Raw genomic sequence first — 25,720 nt, 5'->3', positions numbered from 1 at the left:
GATGTGTCCTAAATATGCTAATCTAAGTCAGAGTCATTTGGCCTTCAAAAGACCACACTGACTTAATTTGCTCCAAAATCCACTTGTTTGGTTTTCTGACAGTCCGTGGTATTCACAAAAGCTTGTCCAACACCACATTTCTAAAGAATCGATGCTCTATCTATGTTGCTTTTTCCCTGTCCAGCTTTCAGATCCATACATTGTCACTGGAAACACCATAGAATTGACAATGTGTACTGACAATGCTGCAGGATAGTTAAGGTTATTTTCCCGAAATAAACGGTGATCATTGATCTCTCAATACTTAGCACACCACAGGAAATGCTCTAATCCAGCTGCCAGAGCTGGCATCTGATTGGAGATCGCCCATCCTACACACAGATAGATTCCTCATGCAAAGACTATAGGTCAAGTGGAAACTATGGAGCAACTTGTCTCTTCATTCCTCGGCTCATGTTATTGGTATTCGTCACCAACAAACCGGGAGATTTCATCACACACTCTCCCACTACCAGATCAATAATGAAAACATTAGCTGTATCCATGGTATTTATTGAATGCTTACTATGTGCAGAACACTGTACTAGCCTTTGAGAGAGTGCAAAACAACAGAATTAGCAGTCTCATTCCCTGACAATAATGAGCTTACAGTTTGGAGATAAAACTGGATCTAGCCCAGATCTCACTATTTACACTTTTCCAGCCCCGAAATAGCTATTAATCTCTACCCTTTGTTTCTTATCTTTTAACAGCTTCTGTCCATGACAAAATATTCCTTCCAATCAATCAATCAATGGAATTTGTTGAGTGCTTGCTATGTATAAAGCTGTGTGTACAGCACTGTATTAAGTGCTTGGGAGGGTATAATACAACAGAGTTGGTAGACACGATCCCTCAGGCCTGGGAGTCCGAAGGACCTGGTTTCTAATCCTGACTCTGCCACTTATCTTCTGTGCGACCTTGGGCAAATCATTTGACTCCTCTGTGCCTCAGTTATCTCATTGGTCAAATGGGGATTAAGACTGTGAGCCCCATGTTGCACAGGAACTGTGTCCAACCTAATTAACTTGAATTTCATTCAATCGTATTTATTGAGCGCTTACTGTGTGCACAGCACTGTACTAAGTGCTTAGGAAGTACAAGTTGGCGACATATAGAGATGGTCTCTACCAAATAACAGGCTCACAGTCTAGAAAAAACTACCCCAGCGCTTAGTACATTGCCTGGCACATTGTAAGTGCTTAATAGATACCATCATTATTTATTATTTAGAGGGGGAGACAGGCATTAAAATATATTACAGGTAAGGGAAATGGGTGAGTGTAAGAATACTTACACAAGTGCTGTGGGGTTGGGGGCAGGGGGGATATCAAGTGCTTATGGGGTACAGATCCAAAATGCATAGGTAGCGTAGGAGGGAGGGCAAATGAGGACTTTGTTGGGGAAGACCTCCTGGAGGAGATGGGATCTTAGTAGACCTTTAAAGGTGGTGATCTGGAGGATATGAAGAGAGAGGGAGTTTCATGAATACTTGGGTTTTTTAAAAGTCCTTGACATGAAACCTTCTCTAAAGGCCTTTTGAAAATCTAACTATATGATTCCCCCTGGCTCTCTCCACAGGTTTACTGAACGCTTCAAAGAATTCCAGCAAACTAGTGAGGCATGATTTCTCCTTGTAGGAATCAAAGTCCACTAAAGACAAGGATTGGGTCTGTTTTGCTGTGAAGAGCCCCAGTGGGGTTCCTTGGGAAGGTGAGTGGTTCATGAATGCTTTTTTGGGGTAGAGGCTTTCTGTACCTTTTGAGGAATAAAGATATTTACCGTGTTTTCATATATTCTACTGCAATCCACTAGAACTCTGACTGCATAGGATGTATTGCTTTCTTACCTGTACTCGGAAAAATCTATAAAGGAGTGAAATGTTACTCACTTCTCACTTAATATATAATGACTAACTGGAGTCTTTTTCTCTTGCCAGTTCCCTAATTGCTTCTAGTTCTGAACCAACAATTTACTCCTGGAGTAATTAAAAAATGCGTACATAGGGAACTGAGACTTCAATCCAATTGAACCTGAAGAGGCATAAAGCTTTAATTAATAGCTGGCAGGGCCAAATTAAAATCCTGCTAAGATCTTATTTTAAGATGCAAAAAGAAAGACGCTGCTCGCTCTTTTCTCCTGACTCCGGTTCTCTCCACGCGTCAATCCTAGCAGGCTGGCCTGCCTCCTGGGAAAATTAGGAGTATCCTGATGACCTGGAATAGCGACGGTTCTCCCTTCTCTGCCTCTGGGGTTCGGCCTGGAAATGTTCCTGGATAAAGCAGGGGCCAGCCAGAATCCAGGGAGGGTCCCCTGTGCTGGTGGGAGGCTGGGATGGGAGTTGGGACAGTGTGTGTGTGTGCCAGGGTTAAGGGGGAGGGGGTTGCAAGGTTTGGTTCAGGAGTGGTCAGACCTGAGTAAGGGGCAGCATGGGAGGGGTCATCTTCATATGCCCCTTGGGGAGGAAGAGCACAGCAAGACTGGGCTTGAGCCAAGAATATGCAAGCCACAAGGAAAGGAATTTTCAAACAGCAGAAGGGGAGGAAAATGAGGGTGCAGGGATGTTTTAAAATTTAAAAACACACCCTGAGGCACATGAGGAAACACAGAGGTATAATCAGGGCCGGACTAAGAATCCTTTGGACTCTGAAGCTTTTCAATTTTGGGATGCCTCCATACCCCACCATGCAATAATTTTTAATATTTGTGCTAAACACTGTACTTAGCACTAGAGTACATACATTCATTCAATCATTCAGTCGTATTTATTGAGTGCTTACTGGATGCAGAGCACTGTACTAAGCATTTGGGAGAGTACCTTATAAAATAAACAGATATTTCTTGCCCACGACGAGCTTACAGTGTAGAGGGGGAGACAGACATTAATATAAATAAATAAATTACAGATATGGACATAATTGCTGTGGGGCTGGGAGGGGGGATGAATAAAGGGAGCAAGTCAGGGTGTCGCTGAAGGTAATCTGATCAGATACTGTCCCTGTCACACATGGGGTGTCTTAGTCTAAGGGAAGGCAGAATGGGAGTTTCATCCCCATTTACAGAGGAAGAAACTGAAGGAAAGAGATAATAATAATGATGGCATTCATTAAGTGCTTACTATGTGCAAAGCACTGTTCTAAGCACTGGGGAGGTTACAAGGTGATCAGGTTGTCCCACGGGCATGCTGAGAGTCTTAATCTCCATTTTACAGATGAGGAACTGAGGCACAGAGAAGTTAAGCGACTTGCCCAAAATCACACAGCTGACAGTTGGCGGAGCTGGGATTTGAACCCATGACCTCTGACTCCAAAACCCGTGCTCTTTCCATTGAGCCACAATGACTTTCCCAAGGTCACACAACAGACAAGGGGCGGAGCTGGGATCAGAACCCAAGTCCTCTGCCACTGAAGCCTGGCCACCCGGCTCCTCAGATGGCATATGACGGTGGTGTGCTGTGCCTCTCCTCCTTCTCCTCCCTGAAGCCCCAAGCTGGACCCTCTCCATTGCTGCCCACCCCTGTTCCCTTTGGTCTTGGGTGGACTCCTGTCCCCACCTGGGCAATGGGCAATGGATTGCCCATTGATTGCCCAGAGAAGCAGTGTGGCTCAGTGGAAAGAGCCTGGGCTTTGGAGTCAGAGGTCATGGGTTCTAATCCCGGCTCCTCCAACTGTCAGCCATGTGACTTTGGGCATGTCACTTAACTTCTCTGGGCCTCAGTTCCCTCATCTGTAAAAGGGGATTAAGACTGTGAGCCCCCCATGGGACAACCTGATCACCCTGTAGCCTCCCCAGCGCTTAGAACAGTGCTTTGCACATAGTTAGTGCTTAACAAATACCATCATTATTATTATTATTATTATTGCTGAGCAGTGTTCTCCTGAGGAATGACCCTTCAACTCTTCCTCGGGTGGGAAGGAACAGACTTGATGGGGTCAGATGTCTTTCAAAAAACAAACTCTCCAAATTCCTTAGCTATGCCACTTGCTGAGTTTGGCCCAGGGAATGAGCTAGTCCTGCAACACAAAAGCCACTAGGTGACAGCAATGCTTCCCTCGGATCCCTTTTCAGGACTCAGGCCCAAAGCACAGAAATGATACAGAAAATAATACCAGTCCCCCACCAGTCTCGACTAAACTGATAAGTGGAGAGGCTGGGATTAGAACCCAGGCTCTTTCTACTGAGCCACACTGCTTCTAGCCTGTGATCCCATTGTTGGGCAGGGATTGTCCCTACCTGTTGCCGAATTGGACTTTCCAAGTGCTTAGTACAGTGCTCTGCACACAGCAAGTGCTCAATAAATATGACTGAATGAATGAATGAGCATATCTATAATTCTATTTATTTATGTTGATACTATTGATGCCTGTCTACTTGTTTTGATGTCTGTCTCCTCCTTCTAGACTGTGAGCCCTTTGTTGGGCAGGGATTGCCTATCTGTGGCCGAATTGGACTTTCCAAGCGCTTAGTACAGTGCTCTGCACACAGTAAGTGCTCAATAAATACGACTGAATGAATGAATGAATGACTATTGGAGGGAGAGTCAAGCAGAGGCATATCCATTCCATTCCTAGCTCCGCCAGTGGCTAACCAGGAGAAGGCAATTTGCTCCAAGTCCAAACTCCCCTGTGCTGGGCAGCAGTGGCATACGAGGGATTCGAGGGCGGAGACTCAAGTTGACTGCGTGGAAGGAGGCGATGGTCAACCGCCTCCGGAGTTTTACCCAGGAAACTCTATGGATACACTACTAGAACGATTGCAGATGGAGAGTGGGACGTTTGGGGAGAGATGTGTCCACGGCGTAGCTTTGGGTCGGAGATGACTTGACGGCATAAGACAAGACAGTGTTCAAAAAGGGGAACCTCAGGAGTCAATTTTGGTCAGGGGGATTCTGACATATGATGGGCCTCATCCTTTCCACCAAATACAGAGACAAAAAAAGTGCATCTAACCTATGCCTGGGAGTCACAAGGACCTGGGTTCCAAACCTGGCTCTGCCACTTGTCTGCTGTGTGACCTTGGGCAAATCATTTCACTCCTCTGGGCCTCATCTGTAAAATGGGGATTAAGACTGTAAATCCCATGTGGGACAGGGACTGTGTTCAACCTGATTATCCTGTCTACCCCTGTGCTTAGAAGAGTGCTTGGCACACAGTAAGCTCTTAACAAATATCACCATTACCATCATCATTTAATGCCACTTTAAAGTAGTTATTAAACAGTAGATAACATTTTTAAGCACCTCAGTAGCCATATTCATCAGTATTCACTGATGTTCCCTAAATAAACTCATATGCTGCTGTGAACACACAAGAATAAGACATAAAACTGTTCGGTTCTCCTTTCTTCCCGACTCTTGAGCTCATGGTAATTATAATTATTATGAATGCCAACCAGAATAAATAGTTATCGAGTCACTGCACTGTTTTAGGTGATGGGTAAGAAACCTAGAGGACAAGGCCCAGGAATCAGAGGGCTTGACAAATCAACCACACTCAGGGGACATTTTTGGCTTCCTTCTGGCTGGGTCCTAAGTAGAATGAAACTTCTCCCTGGGGTGTAATTATAGAGGTGGAGGTGGTTAGAAGTGGACTAGGAGGAGGAGGAGGAAGTTATTACTACCAGAAAGATCATCATTGAGTTGGTAAGTGACCATAGTAATAGCTGCTTTCATATATATATGAATGAACATACATACATACAGACTGTGAGCCCACTGTTGGGTAGGGACTGTCTCTATATGTTGCCAACTTGTACTTCCCAAGCGCTTAGTACAGTGCTCTGCACACAGTAAGCACTCAATAAATACAATTGATTGATTGATTGATTGATGTATGTGTGTGTGTGTGTGTCTGTGTATGTGTTGGGAGAGGAGGGAAGAGGCTGGCCTGAGACTGGCACAGACCTGCTTACTCAGTCAATAATATTTACTGAGTGCTCATTCTGCTCAAAGCACTGTAATATGCACTCAGGAGAGTATAAGGGAGTTACTAAATGTGATCCTGCCCTTAAGAAACTTAAAATCTAGCAAGGGAGATAGACACTACAATAAATTGTAGGAAGGGGGAAGCAATGGAGTATTAATAATAATAATAATAATGGTATTTAATAATGACAGCATTTGTTAAGCACTTACTATGTGCAAGGCACTGTTCTAAGCGCTGGATTTGTTAAGCACTTACTATGTGCCAAGCACTACTCTAAGCACTGGGACAGATACAGGGTAATCGCTTTGCACATAGTAAGTGCTTAACAAATGCCATCATTATTATTATCATTCTCTGTGCCTCAGTTCCCTCGTCTGTAAAATGGGGATGAAGACTGTGAGCCCCACGTGGGACAACCTGATCACCTTGTATCCCCCCAGCCCTTAGAACAGTGCTTAGCACATACTAAGCGCTTAACAAATACCATTATCATCATCATTATTATTACAGTGCTCTGCACACAGTAATTGCTCAATAAATACGGTTGACTGACTGGGATGCAGCTTGTGCATCCTGGCCAGGCGGGTGCCCAGCGCTTAGAACAGTGCTTTGCACATAAATAAATAATAAAATAAATGATGGCATTTATTAAGCGCTTACTATGTGCAAGGCACTGTTCTAAGCACTGGATTTGTTAAGCACTTACTATGTGCCAAGCACTACTCTAAGCACTGGGTAATCACTTTGCACACAGTATGTGCGAAGCACTGTTCTAAGCACTGGGGGAGGTTACAAGGTGATCGGGTTGTCCCATGGGGGGCTCACAGTCTTAATCCCCATTTTACAGATGAAGTAACTGAGGCCCATAGAAGTTAAGTGACTTGCCCAAAGTCACACAGCTGAGAACTGGTGGAGCCGGGATTTGAACCCCTGACCTCTGCCTCCAAAGCCCGGGCTCTTTCCACTGAGCCACGCTGCTTCTCCACATAGTAAGCGCTTAATAAATGCCATCATTATTATTCATTCATTCAATCGTATTTACTGAGTGCTTACTGTGTGCAGAGCTCTGTACTTGGGAAGTACAAGTTGGCAACATATAGAGACGGTCCCTACCCAACAGCGGGCTCACAGACTAGAAGGGGGAGACATCATCATCATCATCAATCGTATTTATTGAGCGCTTACTGTGTGCAGAACACTGTACTAAGCGCTTGGGAAGTACAAGTTGGCAGCATATAGAGACAGTCCCTACCCAACAATGGGCTCACAGTCTAAAAGACAGAGAACAAAACAAAACATATTAACAAAATAAAATAAATAGAATAAATATGCACAAATAAAATAGAGTAATAAATTCACACAAACATATATAAAACATATTAACAAAATAAAATAAATAGAATAAATATGCACAAATAAAATAGAGTAATAAATTCATACAAACATATATACAGGTAACCCCCTCGACCCCCCGGGAGACACCGAATGCTCTCACCCGGGTCCGCCTCGGAGGCGCGGTGCCTATTGGCAGCCGGCAGGGGGCGGACAAAGCCCTATTGTGAGGTCAGGGGCGCGGCCACCTGGGAGCGCTGCCGAGCGGCGCGCTCGGGGCTGGGGCCGGCGCATGCGCGCTGGTGGCGGGCTCGGACTCTCGGCCGGGCGCGCGCCGGGGAGCCCGTCCGGGTCTGAGGACCGGCGTGCGCGCGCAGGTGTGTCTGGAGGGATGGGGGGGGGGGGAGGCGCACGCGCACTAGGGACGGCGTTCCCCCTCAGGGAGGAGCGCCGTGCCCTGGGACAACAGCCCTATGAGGAGACGCGCTGGGGGCTCCTCCTCTCAATTAATCAATCAATCAATCAATCAATCGTATTTATTGAGCGCTTACTGTGTGCAGAGCACTGTACTAAGCGCTTGGGAAGTACAAGTTGGCAACATAGAGAGACAGTCCCTACCCAACAGTGGGCTCACCGTCTAAAGGGGGAGACAGAGAACAAAACCAAACATACTAACAAAATAAAATAAGTAGAACAGACATGTACAAGTAAAATAAATAAATAAACAAATAGAGTAATAAATATGTACAAACATATATACAATGCGTGCTTCCTTAAAAAAAATATTAATACTAATAAAATGATGGCATTTAAACGCTTACTATGTGCCAAGCACTGTACTGTATTTGTTTAGCGCATATTCTGCATCAATCAATCGTATTTATTGAGCGCTTACTGTGTGCAGAGCACTGTACTAAGCACTTGGGAAGTACAAGTTGGCAACATAGAGAGACAGTCCCTACCCAACAGTGGGCTCACAGTCTAAAAGGGGGAGATGGAGAACAAAACCAGACTAACAAAATAAAATAAATAGAATAGATATGTACAAGCAAAATAAATAAATAAATAAATAGAGTAATAAATATATACGAACATATATACATATATACAATGCGTGCTTTCTTAAAAAAATAATATTAATAAAATGATGGCATTTAAATGCTTACTATGTGCCAAGCACTGTACTGTATTTGTTTAGCGCGTATTCTGCATCAATCAATCAATCAATCAATCGTATTTATTGAGCGCTTACTGTGTGCAGAGTACTGTACTAAGTGCTTGGGAAGTACAAGCTGGCAACATAGAGACGGTCCCTACCCAACAGCGGGCTCACAGTCTAGAGGGGGCGGGGGGATGATGTTTCTAGACTGTGAGCCCGCTGTTGGGTAGGGACCGTCTCTATATGTTGCCAACTTGTACTTCCCAAGCGCTTAGTACAGTGCTCTGCACACAGTAAACTCTCAATAAATACGACTGAATGAATGAATGAATGAAGCACTGTTCTAAGTGGTAGATACAAGCTAATAGGATAATGGTGGTATTTGTTAAACTCTTACTATGTGCGAAGCACTGTTCTAAGCGCTGGGGGGATACAAGGTGATTAGGTTGTCTCTCGTGGGGCTCACAGTCTCGATCCCCATTTTACAGATGAGGTAACTGAGGCACAGAGAAGTTAAGTGACTTGCCCAAAGTCACACAGCAGACAAGTGGTGGAGTCGGGATTAGAACCCATGACCATGCTCTTTCCACTGAGCCACACTGCTTCTCCTAATCAGGTTGGACACAGTCACTGTCCCACATAGGGCACACAGGCTAAGCAGGAGGGAGAAGGATTTAACCCTCATTTTACACTTGAGGAAATAATAATAACAATAATAATAATGATGGTATGTGTTAAGCGCTTACTATGTTCCAGGAACTGTGCTAACCACTGGGGTGGATACAAGCAAATCAGGTTGGACACAGTCACTGTCCCGCATGGGGCTCAGAGACTCGATCCCCATTTTGCAGATGAGGTCATTGAGGTCCAGAGAAGTAAAGTGACCTGCCCAACGTCCCACAGCAGACAAGAGGGGGAGCCGGAATTAGAACCCAGGACCTCCTGACTCCCAGGCCCGTGCTCTATCCACTAAGCCATGCAGAGAAGTTATATGATTTGCCCAAGGTCACACAACCTGTGTTCTGCCATTCATACATTCATTCACTCAATCGTATTTATTGAGTGTTTACTGTTTGCAGAGCACTGCACTAAGCACTTGGAAAGTACAATTCGGCAACATATACAGTCCCTACCCAACAACAGGCTCACAGTCTAGAAGGGGGAAACAGACAGCGAAACAGAACAAGTAGACCTGTGGTAATGATGGTATTTGTTAAGCACTTTGTAGGTGCCAAGCACTGTGGAAGATACAAGGTAATCAGGTTGTCCCACATGGTGCTTACAGTCTTAATCCCCATTTGACAGATGAAGTAACTGAGGCACAGAGAAGTTAAGTGACCTGTCCAAAGTCACATAGCTGATAAGTGGCAGAGGTGGGATTAGAACCCACGACCTCTGTCTCCCAAGCCCAGGCTCTTTCCGCTAAGCCACTCTGCTCAGCATCCAGTAATGCTGTGTTTCTTAAAGGATCAGAACGGTCAGGGAACAGTCTGATGGCCAGGGTTTTTTCGGGTTTTTTTTCAATGATACTTGCTGAGTGCTTACTATGTGTCAGGCACTGTACTAAGCACTAGGATAGGTACAAGTTAATCAGGTAAACTATAGCCCATATCCCACATGGGGTTCACAGTCCCAATCCTCATTTTACAATCCCCTGTCCACGCCCCACAGCATTTATGTATATACATATCTATAATTTTATTTATTTAATTGATGCCTGTTTATTTGTATTGATGTCTGCCTCCTCCCCTCTAGACTGTGCACTCACTGTGGGCAGGGACTGTCTCTCTTTATTACTGTACTGTACTTTCCAAGCACTTAGTACAGTGCTCTGCACACAGTAAGTGCTCAATAAATTCAATTGAATGAATGAATGAATGAATGAATGAACAGATGAGGGAACTGAGTCACAAAAAAGTTAAGTTAACTTGCCCAAGGTCACACAGCAGACAAGTGGCAGAGCCGGAATTAGAACACAGGTCCTTTTGACTTCGAAGCCCATGTTCTACCCACTAGGCCATGCTGCTTTTCTGATGCTTTTTTTTACCTCATTAAAGCACTCAGGCCCTAGTAGTCATTCAACTCTGGAGAAGCAGTCTGTCTAGCAGAAAGCAAGCATGGCTCAGTGGAAACAGCACGGACTTGGGAGTCAGAGGTCATGGGTTTGAATCCAATCCCAGCTACGCCACTTGTCAGCTGTGTGACCTTGGGCAAGCCACTTAACTTCTCTGTGCCTCAGTTACCTCATCTGTAAAATGGGGATTAAGTCTGTGAGCTCCAAGTGGGACAACCTGATCACTTTGTATCCCCTCCAGCGCTTAGAACAGTGTTTTGCACATAGTAATTGCTTAACAAATACCACCACCATTATTATTATTCAAGCATCCAGGTCTGGGAGTCAGGGACCTGGGTTCTAATCTCTGCTCCTCCACTTGTTTACTGTATGATGTTAGGCTAGTCACTTAACTTATCTGGGCCTCAGGTTCCTCACCTGTAAAATTAGACAACACCTGCCTTGGACTGTGAGCTCCATAGGGGGGGGCAAGAACTGTGTCCAATCTGCATTGGCACATAGTAGATACTTGGGAAATACTGTGATTATGATTTTTATTATTACTGACTATGTACTGTGCCCTTTTCAGGCCAATCAAAAGGCAGACAATCTTTGCAATAACAGCAAAATATCCCTGTGAAGGGAGCTGATGATCACTTGCCATGGCCTACGGGTTGCCAAGGAAGAATACTGTGAAATGGATTTTACAAAAAAGTTGCTATACTGTGTAAGTATTGATGGGGCTTTTTAGTCAGAATTAAGGCTTGCCTTTGGTTATAGTAGTTTACAGTAACAGTATTTAAGTGCCCACTTGTTACAGTGCACTGAATTTGGGAAGTGCACAACAAAGAAAGGACACTTTCTCTATCCACAAGCAGCTTATACCCTAATGGGTAGCTCAACTCCCACGTCCTTCTCCCCCAAAAGTATCCTAGATAGGTGAGATCTTGCCCTTCATAAGCCATGAAAATTTTTCCCTTCTGGCCCCATTCACTTTCCCAGCCCCTCCCAATACCCCAGTTGGGTATGTTTACCATGACTTTCTAGACAAGAGGAATGGAGGCCTAAAATAAATGTTTGCACTGGTGTCCTATAAAAGGGTGCTCTTCTTCCCTGTCAGACCCCTCGTTGGGCCCTTTCAGAGGCAGCCCTGCTCCTGAATTCTCCCCTCCAGCAGAGAGGCTGGAGTAGAAAATGCCCCACCTGCAACTTCTGAGGCCACAGGAGCAAACTCCAATGAGGAAATGTCCCAAGCATTTGGGGTTTGGATTAGGGGGCAGGACACACTGCTTCAGGTTCCCCTCTCTGTTCCCCAAAGTGCCCTCTCTTTGGGGCCCTGACAAATGGGCGAGTGTAGGTGTGGGCAAGGGGAAAGGGAATGTGAGGGGCTGCCCCAGAGGTAAAGCATATTGGGAATTCTCTGGCTTCCTCCTTCTTACCTTTTGCTTCTATTAATTGATCAATTAAACTGTCATTTTTTGAGGGCCTACTTGGATATGGAGCACTGTATGAAGCACTTGGGAGCTCAATGAATGAAGAAGTGAATGAACTGGTATTACCAAAATTCACAATGTGCATGCTCCACGCAACAAACCCAGAAATCTAGGCAAATTCAGAGCATCTTTATATTCTCGGCAACTATAAAATAGACCAGAAGTCTACTGGAAACTTTCTACTGCAAAGCAGCCAAGATCCCCTGACTTGAGGGACTCCTGGAACAATCTCTCTGGTTGCCTCTAGAAAGTTCGGCTAACGTGCCCCACTTTGAGAAGCAGTGTATCCTAGTGGATAGAACACAGACTCGTCTGCTTTGTGACCTTGGGCAAGTCACTTCACTTCTCTGGGCCTCAGTTACCTCATCTGTAAAATGGGGGTTGGGACTGTGAGCCCCAGGTGGGACAGGGACTGTGTCTAACTTGATTGGCTTGTACCCACCTAGCACTCAGTACAGTGCCTGGCACATAGTAAGCACTTAACAAATGCTATTATTAACCCTCCCTCTCTAGGCAGGAGCCCTGGAAGCTTGCTGTCCTCATGAGGCTCTTGTTAGAGAACCTCCAGAAAATTAAGGTGCCTCTTTTCGATGACATTCAGCATGCCAGTCTTTTACAGCTCAGGTCGGTGAAAACGGTCAGGCACGGACAACTTCCTTCAGCCCAGAGTAAGTTTCCCCTCTGGGAAATCCCGTGTACCATTTGGCTAGGCCATTCTTCTCTCTGTCTGCCACCACAGGGAACGGAATCCCCTCACCCAAAGTTTCAGGAGCAGTGGGCAAGAGGCCGCCTCCTATCCTCCAATGAAGAAGACAAGCTGTTGCTCCCAGAAGAACGTTGGTCCCAGGCTCCTGCTTCTTTTTCCTCCCCACCCTCATTGGGTGTGTAAAGAGATGCAGAGCTCAGTGGATCCTGACAGGATCACTGAGCACGGGTGCTAGCCAAGCCATCGATCCATACTACTCATTGAGCAATTACTGTGCACAGAGCACACGGTACACTACAGTCTCTACACTAATCTCACTGTGGGCAGGGAATGTGTCTGTCAGCTCTGTTGGATTGTACTCTCCCACGTGCTTAGTACGGTGCTCTGAACTCAAAAAGCACTTGATGATGACGATGCTGATGACAATCTAAGTGCTTGGGAGATCATAATGAAGTTAGGAAACAGGATCCTTGCCCTCAGGCAGCTGGCAATCTAGCCCTGCCGTCCCTGCGAAGCCCTATCTCATCTCTAGCACCAGGGTGTCAGATGCTGGGAGTCGGAACCCACACGGATAGCTGTGTGCAGACATCGGCCAACCCCATCTCTCCCTAGGCCGAGGCAAGAATCAAGCTCTGTGCCATCATTCACATTGCCCAATCTGTCTGAGGGATAACTAGTCTGGAGAATATTTGCAGTTTTCAAGTTTAGTTTGACAGACAATTCTTGGACTTTGAAAATAGCATTCATTTTTTTTCCTCCCAATTTCCTCCTGAGTGGTGGGAGGGATATTTTGGGAAAACTCCAGGAAGTTTCCCTCAGATTCCAGGTCTGAAGGGAATGGATAGACAGGATTCCCAGGGCACCAAGGGCCAGGGCACCCCCACTCTCACAACTACCTGTTCTGCCTCCATGGGTGGCAGGGGCCTAGTGTGAGGGTCATGGAAGGGGATGGGCTCCCCTGCTACCTCCCTCCCTCCAGTCTAGAGATAACAAGCTGTCTCAAATATTTGTATGTATTAAGCACTTACTGTGTCCCAAGCACTGTACTTAGTGTTGGGGTAGATAATAATAATGTTGGTATTTGTTAAGCGCTTACTATGTGCCAAGCACTGTTCTAAGTGCTGGGGAGGTTACAAGGTGATCAGGTTGTCCCACGGGGGGCTCACAGTCTTAATCCCCATTTTTCAGATGAGGTAACTGAGGCACAGTGAAGTTAATCTGCGGGAAGCAGCATGGCATAGTGGATAGAGCACGGGCCTGGGAGTCAGGAGGTCATGGGTTCTAATCCCAGCTCAGCCACGTATCTGCTGTGTGACCTTGGTCAAGTCACTTCACTTCTCTGTGCCTCAGTTACCTCATCTGTAAAATGGGGATTGAGAATGTGAGTTCTCTGTGTCTAACCTGGTTTGCGTATATGTAAACCCCAGCATTTTGTGCCTGGCACACAGTAAGAACTTAACAAATGGCATTATTATTGTTAATAATAATAATAGCATTTATTAAGCGCTTACTATGTGCAAAGCACTGTTCTAAGCACTGGGGAGGTTACAGGGTGATCAGGTTGTCCCCCAGGGGGCTCGCGGTCTTAATCCCCATTTTACAGATGAGGTAACTGAGGCACAGTGAAGTTAAGTGACTTGCCCAAAGTCACACAGCTGACAATTGGCGAAGCCAGGATTTGAACCCCTGACTTCTGACTCCAAAGTCCGGGCTCTTTCCACTGAGCCATTATTATTATTACTCAGGTCCCACAAGGAGCTCACAGTCTAAATAAGAGGAAATAAACCAGAAGCAGGATCAAGGAGAAAGAGTATGTCCCAGAGTGCTGCAGCTCTGCCCCTACTACCTCAGGGGTACTGATGGCAGGGAGAAAGTGCTCTGCACACAGTAAGCGCTCAATAAATACGATTGATGATGATGAGTGCTGCCACTTTCTGTTTATTTTCATGGGGAAATACTGTGATGATCCTAGAGGCAGACCCCCTCAGGAAGCAGCAAATTGTGTGGGATGAGTTCGTTGTGGGCAGGAATGTGTCTGTTTGTTGTTATATTGTACTCTCCCAAGCACTTAGTACAGTGCTTTGCACATTGTAAGTGCTCAATAAATATGACCGAATGAATGGGAGGTGCTGGGAGCCATCCCAAGGACACACACACACACACACATCCCTCCTGAACCCTCCTTCACATGACCCAGCGGACAGAGCACAATTCTGAGAGGCAGGAATCCCAGGTTCTAATCCCAGCTCTGCCACTTGCCTGCTGATTGTGATCTGTAAAATGGGGTTTAGATACTTGTTCTCTTCCAACTGTGTTGTACTGTACCCTCCCAAGTGCTTAGAACGGTACTCTGCACACAGTAAGTGCTCAATAAATATCATTGACTGATTTAACCCAGGCTTAACACACATGCTTAACAAATATTATTATTATTAATAACACTTTTGCTACTGCCCATCACCCAAGGAGGATGATCTCCAAAAGATGTCTAAGGGTGCCATGGCAACCACAAAGTTTCCTGGGACCCTTATGTAAATCCTGTTTTGCCATTTGGGGATGAAGGAATTATAAAGTGATAAATTCCTGAGGAAAAGGAGCTGTAGCATTGTTTCTCTCTCCTGCTCCAACTATTTGTAAATAACTTGTTTCCGTCTGTGTCCCATGTTAGATTGCAAGTTCCTTAAGGGCAGGGACCATGTATTCTTATTCAATCATACTTTCCCAAGTGCTCAGTACAGGGCTCAGCATCCAGTCGATATTCAATAAATACTACTGATTGAAAATATATAATGCAGACTAATTTGAAAACACACACAAGCCTACACAGACACCCATCTGTGATGGGTCCGGAACACAGATAGGGCTTTTGGGGCAGGGAAAAATGAGATCTTATTCAAAATAACTATTCCCGATGAGACCGCCACCAGACACACGTTTGTCCATTTCTGTTTTTTCAGCCCTTGCAACTGAACGGGAGTATGAACAGAAAAGATTAAAGGAAATTGAACTGCGGAATAAAATGGCAAATGAGATAGAGTCACTTCTAAAAGGCAAGAAAGGTGGTTTGAGAAAACCTCTTCCCCCACATCATGGCCAGGTTCTCAGTGAAGGCCTGCCCCTGCCTCCATGTCCTGGAGAGACCCAAACCCAGGATAGCCCAAGCCTAGCCCACAGACCAGTACAAGTGACCACCGGTGAAGGGGTGATCAGCTTCTCTACCTGAGATCTGCTCTGGGCCTTTTCTCTCATGGACCATCAGCTGTGCCTTCTCAGACCCAGCCTGAGTCCCTAAGTAATAAAAATTCAGCAGAGATACTTCATTTGCACTGCTTTTGATTCCTTTACCACTGTTTTTTTTACACATATCCTTTCTTCCCCCAGGGTGGAAAAGAAATTGACATTGAAATAGGAGAAGTACTTTAGAAAGAAATTCGAGATTTTGCGTTTTGTATCTGGGTCAAACCCCTCCCTTGTCAGCCAAAGAAGCATTGTGGGGAGGCGAGAACGCAGACCTAGAAGATGGAAATAGTCTAAGAAACCAAATGTGATGCAGGATCCTCTTTAGCTGACTGGGTAGCCAGGGGCTGCTGGCCAGGACCTAGCCATTTAGGAGTCCCCTGCTGGCAGTGGCCATTTTCCCTTCCCTGCTACTTCCAAGTAACAATCCTAGTCTCAGCCCCATTATTTCCTCCTGTTTCCCCAATCCCAGAAACTTAGATCTCCCTGTTCTGATTCTGCCCTGAGTTCAAAGAATCAATCAATCAGGTGTATTTATTGAGGGCTTACTATGTGCACAGCACTATACTAACTGCTTGGGAGCACACAACGAGCACTCAATAAAAACCAGTTACCGACTGACTAAGGAACCGGCCACTTTCAGCAAGAGCTTGTAAAAGAGCTCCAGGAGTTGGTCAGCTAAGGATTCATTCATTCAGTCAGTCAGTCAGTCAGTCAGTCAGTCAGTCAGTTGTATTTATTGAACACTTACTGTGTACAGAGCACTGTACTAAACGCTCAGGAAGTACAAGTTATATAGAGACGGTCCCTACCCAATAACGGACTCACAGTCTAGAAGAGGGAGACAGACAACAAAACAGAACATGTGGACAGGTGTCAAAGTCGTCAGAACAAACAGAATTAAAGCTAGAAGCACATCATTGACAAAATAAATAGAACAGTAAATATGGACAAGTAAAATAGAGCAATAAATCTGTACAAACATATCTACAGGGGCTGTGGGGAGGGGAAGAGGTGGGGAGGAGGAGAAGAAAAAGGGGGCTCAGTGTGGGAAGGCCTCCTGGAGGAGGTGAGCTCTCAGTAGGGCTTTGAAGGGAGGAAGAGAGCTACCTTGGTGGATGTGGGGAGGGAGGGCATTCCGGGGCAGGGGAAGGATGTGGGCCGGGGGTCGACACGGGACAGGCTCTGGAGGAGGTGAGTCTCCCGGGCTATGTAGGTGGGCTGAGCTGAGGAAGGGGGAGAGGGAGGCCAGAGAAAAGGTCAAGGTGGGGCCTGGTCAGAGATGACCCCCGCCACCCCCCAGGGCCAGCTGGTTGGGGAGGGGTCTCCCGGCCTCCCGGCCCCTCACCCTGACTGGCTGTCGTTGCAAACCTCAGTCGGAGAAAATAATAAAACCAGGTAATAAGAAAGTAGAAAAGGACCCATCCACCTCTGCATCAAACAGAAAGTCCTTACCATTGGCTTTAAGGCATTCAATCAGTCCTTCCACTCCTACCCTATTTTGCTGATGTCCTACAGCAAGGGACGCAGCACCATCTAGTGGATAGAGCACGGGTCTGGGAGTCAGGAAGACCTGGGTTCCAATCCTGACTCCACAACTTGTCTGCTGTGTGACCTTGAGTAAGCCGCTTAACCTCTCTGGGCCTCAGTTACCACATCTGTAAAATGGGAATTACGATTGTGAGCCCCATGGGGGTCAGGGGCTGAGTCCAATCTGATTACCTTGTATTCATTCACTCAATTGTATTTATTGAACGATTACTGTGTGCAGAGCCCTGTACTAAGCGCTTGGGAAAGTACAATACAATAATAAACAGTGACATTCCCTGCCCACAGAGAGCTTGTGATCTAGAGTGGGGGTCAGCAAACATGGATGCAGATAAATAAAATTACAGGTACGTGGCAAACATCGATACAGATAAATAAAATTACAGGTATGTACATAAGTGCTTTGGGGCTGGGAGCATGGAAGAGCAAAGGGATAAATAAAATTACAGACAGGTACCCAAGTGATTCTACCCCTGTGTTTAGAACAGTGCCTGGCATATAGTAAGCACTTAACGAACACCATAAAAAACAAACTAAAAATAACAATTCATAATCTTTGCTCCTCTAAGGCCAATTGATTCTTTGTACCTCAATCTTGTGCATCTTGCCATTGACCCCTTGCCCACATTCATATCAAAGAGTCCACCTTCAAAACGCCTCCTAAAATCACATCTCCTCCAAGAGGCCTTCCCTAACCCTGCCCTCATTTTCCCTATCTTTCCTCTCTGCATCTACTCTCAATTTGGATGTGAAACCTTTAAGCACTTCGATATTCACCCCAGACCTACAGCACTTACCTACTTATCTTTATGCTCTACTATCTGTAATTTATTTTAACATCTGCCTCAGTCAGTCAATCAATCAATTGTATTTATTTAGCATTTACTGTGGGCAGAGCACAGCATTAAGTGCTTGGGAGAGTACAACACAACAATATAAAAAGACAAATTCCCTGCCCCCATCCCCAAAGTTGACTCTAAGTTCCTTGTGGACAGGGACCACAGCTACAAACTTTATGTACTGTGCATTCCTAAGCGTTTAGTACAGTACTCTGCACACAATAAGCACTCGATACCACTAATTGATTGATATGCATAAGGAATGCTAAAGGGAAACCTGAAAGCTCATCTGCCTCGTGGCCTCCTGTGCTCATAGTCTGGATGGCCTAAAACCCAGTTGGCTCCTGCCTCCCAGCAATCAATCAATGGTATTTATTGAGTGCTTACTGTGTGCAGAGCACTGTATTATGCACTTGGGAGAGTACAATACAACAGATTTGGTAGGCATGTTCCCTGCCCACAAGAAGCTTACAGTCTGGATGCGGGGACAGACATTATGTACATATCTGTAATTTATATTAATGTCTGAATTCCCCTCTAGACTGTAATCCTGTTGTGGACAGGGAATGTGTCTATTGTTATACTGTACTCTCCCAAGCGCTTAGTTCAGTGTTCTTCACACAGTAAGTGCTCAGTAAATATGACAATGAAAATACGATTGAATGAACATTAAAATCGATTATGGATATATTCCAGCCAATCCCTCTAGCTCCCAGAAACTGGACAGTTGACAACATTGGGAGCCTCTTTCCTGACCTCTGGGAGGAACTTTGTGAGATGAGGTCTCTGCAATTCCCAGGCAGCAGAGCAGTGTTCGGACTTCCCAGAAACGCCATCTCTCAGACACATCGTTTGAAAGGATGGGAGTCCAGGAAATTAGGAAAGACAGGGTGGGGATTATGAGGTGAGGGAGGCTGGAATAGGAGACCAAGTTTGGGGAAAAATAGATGGTAGGACACTTCAACTCTTCAATACCTTTTAGGTTTTGTATTTAAATACATGATAAAAATTACTCCTTAAAAAGTTGAAAAATACGAGACTTTGGGAACCTAACCCCCGATTTTTCACTGATTCATGGATTCGGAAGATGTGATTTCCTAACATAGAGTTTCCGAGATAGAAACCACAATATTTTGTGAGGTTTGTTTTAAACCACAGAATAAACTTAATTCTTTCTTACTTCAAAGTTTACCCAATTTTCTTTTATTTTTATTTTAGGTGCCCAAGGTAGTTCCTTATTTTTAGGATTGGCAGGAACATGGATAGCTGGGAAACAGCAGCAAGAGACATATCAGGCTGGCATTCAACAATCAGAACCACGGGACTCTCTTAGAGCAGACACTTCGAGGAGGTGACAATCCCAAGAGTCAGAAATAAAAAATGGTGTCAAGCACCAGGGGTAGCAAATAATGATAATAACATTAACAACTGCGTTATTTGTTTAGTGCTTACTATGTGCCAGTCACTGTCCTAAGCACTGAGGTGGATACAAACAAATCGGGTTGGACACAGCCCCTGTCCCAAATGGGGCTCACAGTCTTAATCCCCAATTTCGCAGATGAGGTAACTACAGCATAGAGAAGTGAAGTGACTGGCTCAAGGTCACACAGCAGACAAGTGGCAAAGTTGGGATTAGAGACCAGATCCTTCTGACTCCCAGGCTTGTGCTCTTCCCACTGTGCCATGCTGCTTTGGGTATAAACTTTACAGAAACACAGGGCAGGAATGAGTGATAGGCATGCACTGGTTTTATCAAGGACACTCATGCATACTGTTTTCCTTTCATTACCAATAGTATTATCTTTGAATCCAAGGGACTACTGTATTATTATATAGATATAAATATGTATATATCTATTTAAATATATACACACACATATATATACATACACACACATATATATTATATATATATACATGTATATATATATATATATATATATATATATATATATATATATATAGGTCACAAACTACTATTAAAAAAATTCCTAAAATACCTGCCTACCCTATGCCTACCTCTAAATGATTTAGCAGAGGGAGCTGTTAGTGCTTATCAGATTTTTAGTATTTTATTTTTAGTTTTATGCATTGTCATAGAGGGCTCCCTCGGGGGAGGTAGATATGAGAGGGTATAAGGATCAGTCGCTTGGAAAGTAATGTTAATAATAATTGAGCTAAGTGTTAATAATCATTATGGTATTTGTTAAGCGGTTCGTTTGTGCAATCATATTTACTGAGCGGTTATTACGTGCCAAGCACTGTACTGACTGCTGGGGTAGATATAAGATCATCAGGCCCCATAAGGGGCTCACAGTCTAAGTAAGAAGGGAGAACAGGCACTGAATCCCCATTTTGCGGATGAGGAAACTGAAGCACGGACAAGTGAAGTGACTTGCCCAAGGTCACACAGCAGACAAGCGACAGAACCCCGGTCCTCTGACTCCCAGGTCCAGGATCTTTCCACTATGCCACATTGCTTGTTATGTGCTTACTAAGCACCAAGCATTGTAGTAAACGCTAGGATGATAAGCAGATCAATCAATCAATCAATCAATCAATCAATCGTATTTACTGAGCGCTTACTGTGTGCACAGCACTGTACTAAGCGCTTGGGAAGTACAAGTTGGCAACATATAGAGACAGTCCCTACCCAATAGTCGGCTCACAGTCTAAAAGGGGGAGACAGAGAACAAAACCAAACATACTAACAAAATAAAATAAATAGAATAGATATGTACAAGTAAAATAAATAGAGTAGTAAATATGTACAAAGATGTACAGAGATCACAGTCTCTATCTCTAAAGGAGAGGGAGAGCATTCATTCATTCAACATATTTACTGAACGCTTACTGTGTGTAGAGCACTGTACTAAGCGCTTAAGCAGGTATCTTACACTTTACACACGATGAAACTGAGGTCCAGAAAAGTTGAGTGCCTTCTCCAAGATCACACAGCAGGCATAATGGTGGAGCCGGGGTTGGAGCCCAGGTCTCCTGACTCCCAGGCCTGTGTTCTTTCCACCGCTGCTGCTGCTTTTCTAAGAGAAAGTCTGAGAAATTCTCTGGGTAGAGCACTCTCGACAAGAGTTTGATTCTCAACTTTGCAATGGACTAGCTTTGTGGTAAATGATTTCTATTTCTGCTCCTTTGTCAAAAGGAGATTAATAACCCTAGATGCCCAGCTCACAGACTGAATGAGAAATGAATGAGATTCATTCCCAAAATGAATGAGAAAGCAGTCTGCATAGTGTTCTTTCCATGCCCTGGAAAGGCAGGTGCTTGATGAAATACAAAGTACCATTATCATTCAATTTCTGGGCAGGAAATGGTGGTATTTCAGAAAGGACCGAATCCCAGAGGCCTCCTTACATCAAAGACCTTTTTCCTCCTGAAAGCAATATGGGTGTGAAGGCCACTGGAAGGGTCTTTGAGGTAAGCCTTGACAGAAATTTCTGATCTTGTCTTAAATTGCTCCAAACTGGAGTAGAAGAGGGAGGGAATAAACCTGCTAGAAGGTCTGAGAACAGTGGTTCATCATTTGGACACTCTGTGACACAATCAATATTTACAGAAAAGATGGCAAGGTAGGATGGAATGCACAGTTCCAGCAAGAGAATTAGGAGCATTTATTGAGAGCCATGTTGGTTCACTGCAGTGTACTGGGCACAGTAAGTATGAAAGAGCGCGACTGGTGCTGCATAAACCAGTGGTCATATAATCCCGTCTTTTGCACAGGTTCTCAGTCCCCAAGTCTGTTTAAAAGAGCCCAGAAATCTCCAGACATAGGGCTGGAATGTACTGACCTCAGCTGAGGGAAAGTGGCCCAACCACACGACATCTGTGGGATGGATGAGACTTGTGGAAGCTGGCCACTTGCTATTGCTGGAGGACTTTTCCCCAATTATGCAGTTTTATAAAGAGGCATAAATAAAATAAAAATTGAATGATAAGTCTCCCTTCAGCCAAATAACTTTAAAGGGTGAGGATGGGCATATACTTTAGTTCAGGCCAGAAAGGATCCACATGGCTGGCGCTAGAAATCTTCACAACTCTCTCATGCTTTTTCCTTCAGGATGTCTCCTTTCATGCTTCCTTGCTTCCCTTGCTCCTAGTCTACTATTCATTCATTCATTCATATTTACTGAGCACTTACTGTGCACAGAGTACTGTACTGAGAGCTTAGGAGAGTATAATATAATAATAATAATAATAATAATGGCATTTATTAAGCGCTTACTATGTGCAAAGCACTGTTCTAAGCACTGGGGAGCTTACAAGGTGATCAGGTTGTCCCATGGGGGGCTCACAGTCTTAATCCCCATCTTACAGATGAGGTAACTGAGGCACAGAGAAGTTAAGTGACTTGCCCAAAGTCACACAGCTGACAATTGGCAGAGCCGGGATTTGAAGCCATGATCTCTGAATCCAAAGCCCGTGCTCTTTCCACTGAGCAGACACACTACCTGCCCACAACAAACTTACAGTCTAGAGGGGGAAGACAGACAATAATGTAAATAAATAAATGATGGATATGTTCATGAGTGCTGTGGGGCTGGGAGAAGGGATGAATAAGGAGAGCAAGTCAGGTGACGCAGAAGGGAGGTGAAGAAAAGGAAAAGAAGGCTTAGTCAGGGAAGGATTCTCGCAGGATATAGATAAAACCAACAGATAGATAAATACACACATACACACATAGATACATAAGCATATTTAGTCCCTGGCCAAAGATGAACATAGGTTTTGGCTCATTTCAGAAGCTAGTCCAACACATTTCCTCAAAAGCAAAGCAACTTTAATCCAGTGGAATGAATTCATTAAACCAAGGTTCATGTTGGTGCCCCTAAAATACTTGTGTTCTATCCCTGCTGCATTTACTCTAATCTCTGCCAGGACAAGGGTCAAAGCTTTGGGGAAAAACCTCTATTTAAGAATCTTTTACGCCACTTTTTATACTCTACAAGTCCCCAAATCTGAGCTCTCAATATTATAAGTAACACACTCACTTTGCAGTAAATCTTTCCTCGCTAGAATCACTCTGTTCCAATTTAATACCCTCTTCATGAAAATACTTGGTGTGGATTTGTGAAAAGGGCATGGGGATTGAGAGTCAGGAAACTCAGGCTCTTGTCCTGTGGTTTTTAGGCAAGTCAATTAACTTCTCAATGCCTCAGTTACCTCATCTAAGAAACAGGGGTAAAATCCTTGTTTTTCCTCTCACGGACTATAAGCCGCATGTGGGACAGGGGCTTTGTCTGATCTGATTATCTCATAACTTCCCCTGTGCTTGGCCCATAGTAAGTGCTTAATAATTGCCATCATAATTATTAAATGAAGTAAGGAAATGATCACTTGGAGCTATGCCATCAATGATGAGTGAAGGACTCTGATGGAAGGTGTGAGACCTAGTGGAAACAGCATGGGCCTGGGAGTCAGAGGACCTGGGATCTAATCCTGCCCTGACAACTGCTTACTGTGTGACCTTGGGCAAGTCCCTTAACTCTGTGGCTCAGTTACCTCATCTGTAAAATGAGGATTAAATCCTCCTCCTTACATTTTAGACTGTGAGCCCCATGTAGGACAGGGATTGCATCCAACTGGATTAACTTGTATCTACCGCAGCAGCAGTGCTCGACACATAGTAAGTGCTTAACAAATACCATTAAAAAAAAAAGACCACCAAGAGTAAACCACAAGGTGGACAGACCCAGCAGGAATTCTGGTCTAAGTGAACAGGGAATACTGCAGCTACTAACAAGTCAGATGCCCTGGCAACTGCCTGCGGGAAATGGTGCTATGATACAGTATCAGCACTCGGCTGAGATCACTTCGGCGGTACCCCATATGGAAAAAATCCTTACATGTCATTTGCAATGTGCACCCTAGGTGGTGGGAAGATGTGTGGGTTTGGCTTTGACTTGGGGGCATTCCGGAAACTCAGGTTGGTATTCGCAAGGCTTGACGGGGCTAAGTCATCCTGTCTCTACAAATCATGGCTGATCAAACCTCATGTGCTCGTGACTCTCCTGAGTCTTCTAGGCCTAGGGCCAACGTGGGCTGACTTGGTTTCAGATACTTGGCAGAACCCTTGGGAAAGTTACGCATCCAAGGACCATCAACAAATGGCATTCGACAATACAGATAGTTGAGGGATGATTTAATTCTAGTCCGAGAGCCAACTCTCGGTGAGGTTATTTTTCTTTTAGACCACAATGTGAGACTGGGTATGAGAGATTCAGGGTGTCTTTTGTGGCTCTCCGCTAGCCGATGGAGGAACCCCTGGGGCTGACAGGCTGCAAGTTTTGAATCTCACGGCTGTTTCTTCACAGCTGCTGGAAGCATTTAAACTCCATGGAGTGTTACAGGAGATGACCATTTTGGACTACCATTTTGGGTCCTGGCAGAGGGGACGCAACTGGAGTCCGGGAAGTTTTCTGGAGTGATTTGCCCTAGTGTTTGTCTCAACTCCTCATTCTAGAAAGACGCAGACCGAGGTGGGCATGGCTGAAGTTTAGAAATCATTCAATTGATCATCCTTTTTGGCCATCTAATCTGGACACAGGACTGTACTAAGCACCTGGCAGAGTTCAACAGAATTAATAAGCATGACCCCTGCACTCACGGATCCTGCAATCTAGCAGGAGAGAGAGACTCTCAAATAAATTACAGGTAAGAACTAATAGAATAACTGAGAAACGTAGATAAGTGCTATAGGGGGTTAGTGAGACGTGCTAAGGTGGTACAAGAATGCCAACGTGGGGGTTGGGGGATATAAAGGGTTGAGATGAGAAGTGAAGGCAAACAGTGAATGTTTCTTACCAAATCCCCAATCCAGAAAGAGGGGGCCCTCTGGAATCTGAGGGTGGCAGGTTCAAAACAAACAAAAGGAGACACCTCTTCACAAAGCGGGGGAGATGGCATTTGGAATTCCTTCTCACAGTAGAAAATTACCAACATCTTCAAGAGAGGTTTCGATAAATTCACGGACAGGGGATGTCCGATGGGTAACTAGAGAGAAATGTAGGGTTGGAGAAGGGGAAAAGTTTAGGAGGGTAGATGGTCTGGCCCTAAGACTGATGACGAGGAAGGCACCCATCACAGCTTGTATACATATCCCAGGCCCCAAGAGAGAGACAGAACCGTGGGCTAGGAGACCCAATACTAAAATCACTGGTCTGATCCAATACTAAAATTGCTGAGGTGATGTAAGGCCGAGATTTGGTGGAAAGGATGTTCTGGGGTTTAGGATCACCTTGGAGAGTCTCACCTTAGCCTGGGCAAAACCAGGACGGGTAACGACCTGCAGAGGTGAATGACCGAAAAGTGTGTGGGAGGTGTAGACAGAAGGAACCAGGAAATACAAGCTGGTCTTGGGCAAACCCAATATAAG

General features: G+C 44.9%; 1 protein-coding gene across 2 annotated transcripts; it reads left to right on the top strand.

The window, feature by feature from the left end:
• Positions 1–7,583: 7,583 nt before the first annotated feature.
• Positions 7,584–16,012, top strand: CX5H4orf36 (chromosome X5 C4orf36 homolog). Of its 2 annotated transcripts, none has more exons than XM_038769331.1 (4): positions 7,584–7,672; positions 11,097–11,234; positions 12,740–12,881; positions 15,664–16,012. In XM_038769331.1, the coding sequence occupies exons 2-4, from the start codon at positions 11,157–11,159 to the stop codon at positions 15,927–15,929; spliced, it is 486 nt and encodes a 161-aa protein (XP_038625259.1). In that variant the 5' UTR covers positions 7,584–7,672; positions 11,097–11,156; the 3' UTR covers positions 15,930–16,012. The 2 variants fall into 2 exon arrangements, with proteins under 2 accessions (XP_038625259.1, XP_038625258.1); XM_038769330.1 differs by lacking the exon at positions 12,740–12,881 and adding an exon at positions 12,514–12,668.
• The last annotated feature ends 9,708 nt before the right edge of the window (positions 16,013–25,720 follow it).

This window comes from Tachyglossus aculeatus, chromosome X5, assembly GCF_015852505.1.
Source record: "Tachyglossus aculeatus isolate mTacAcu1 chromosome X5, mTacAcu1.pri, whole genome shotgun sequence".
Classification (NCBI taxonomy): domain Eukaryota; kingdom Metazoa; phylum Chordata; class Mammalia; order Monotremata; family Tachyglossidae; genus Tachyglossus; species Tachyglossus aculeatus.
The sequence above is the reverse complement of the archived record's forward strand: the minus strand, read 5'-3'. Positions and strand labels throughout refer to the sequence as shown.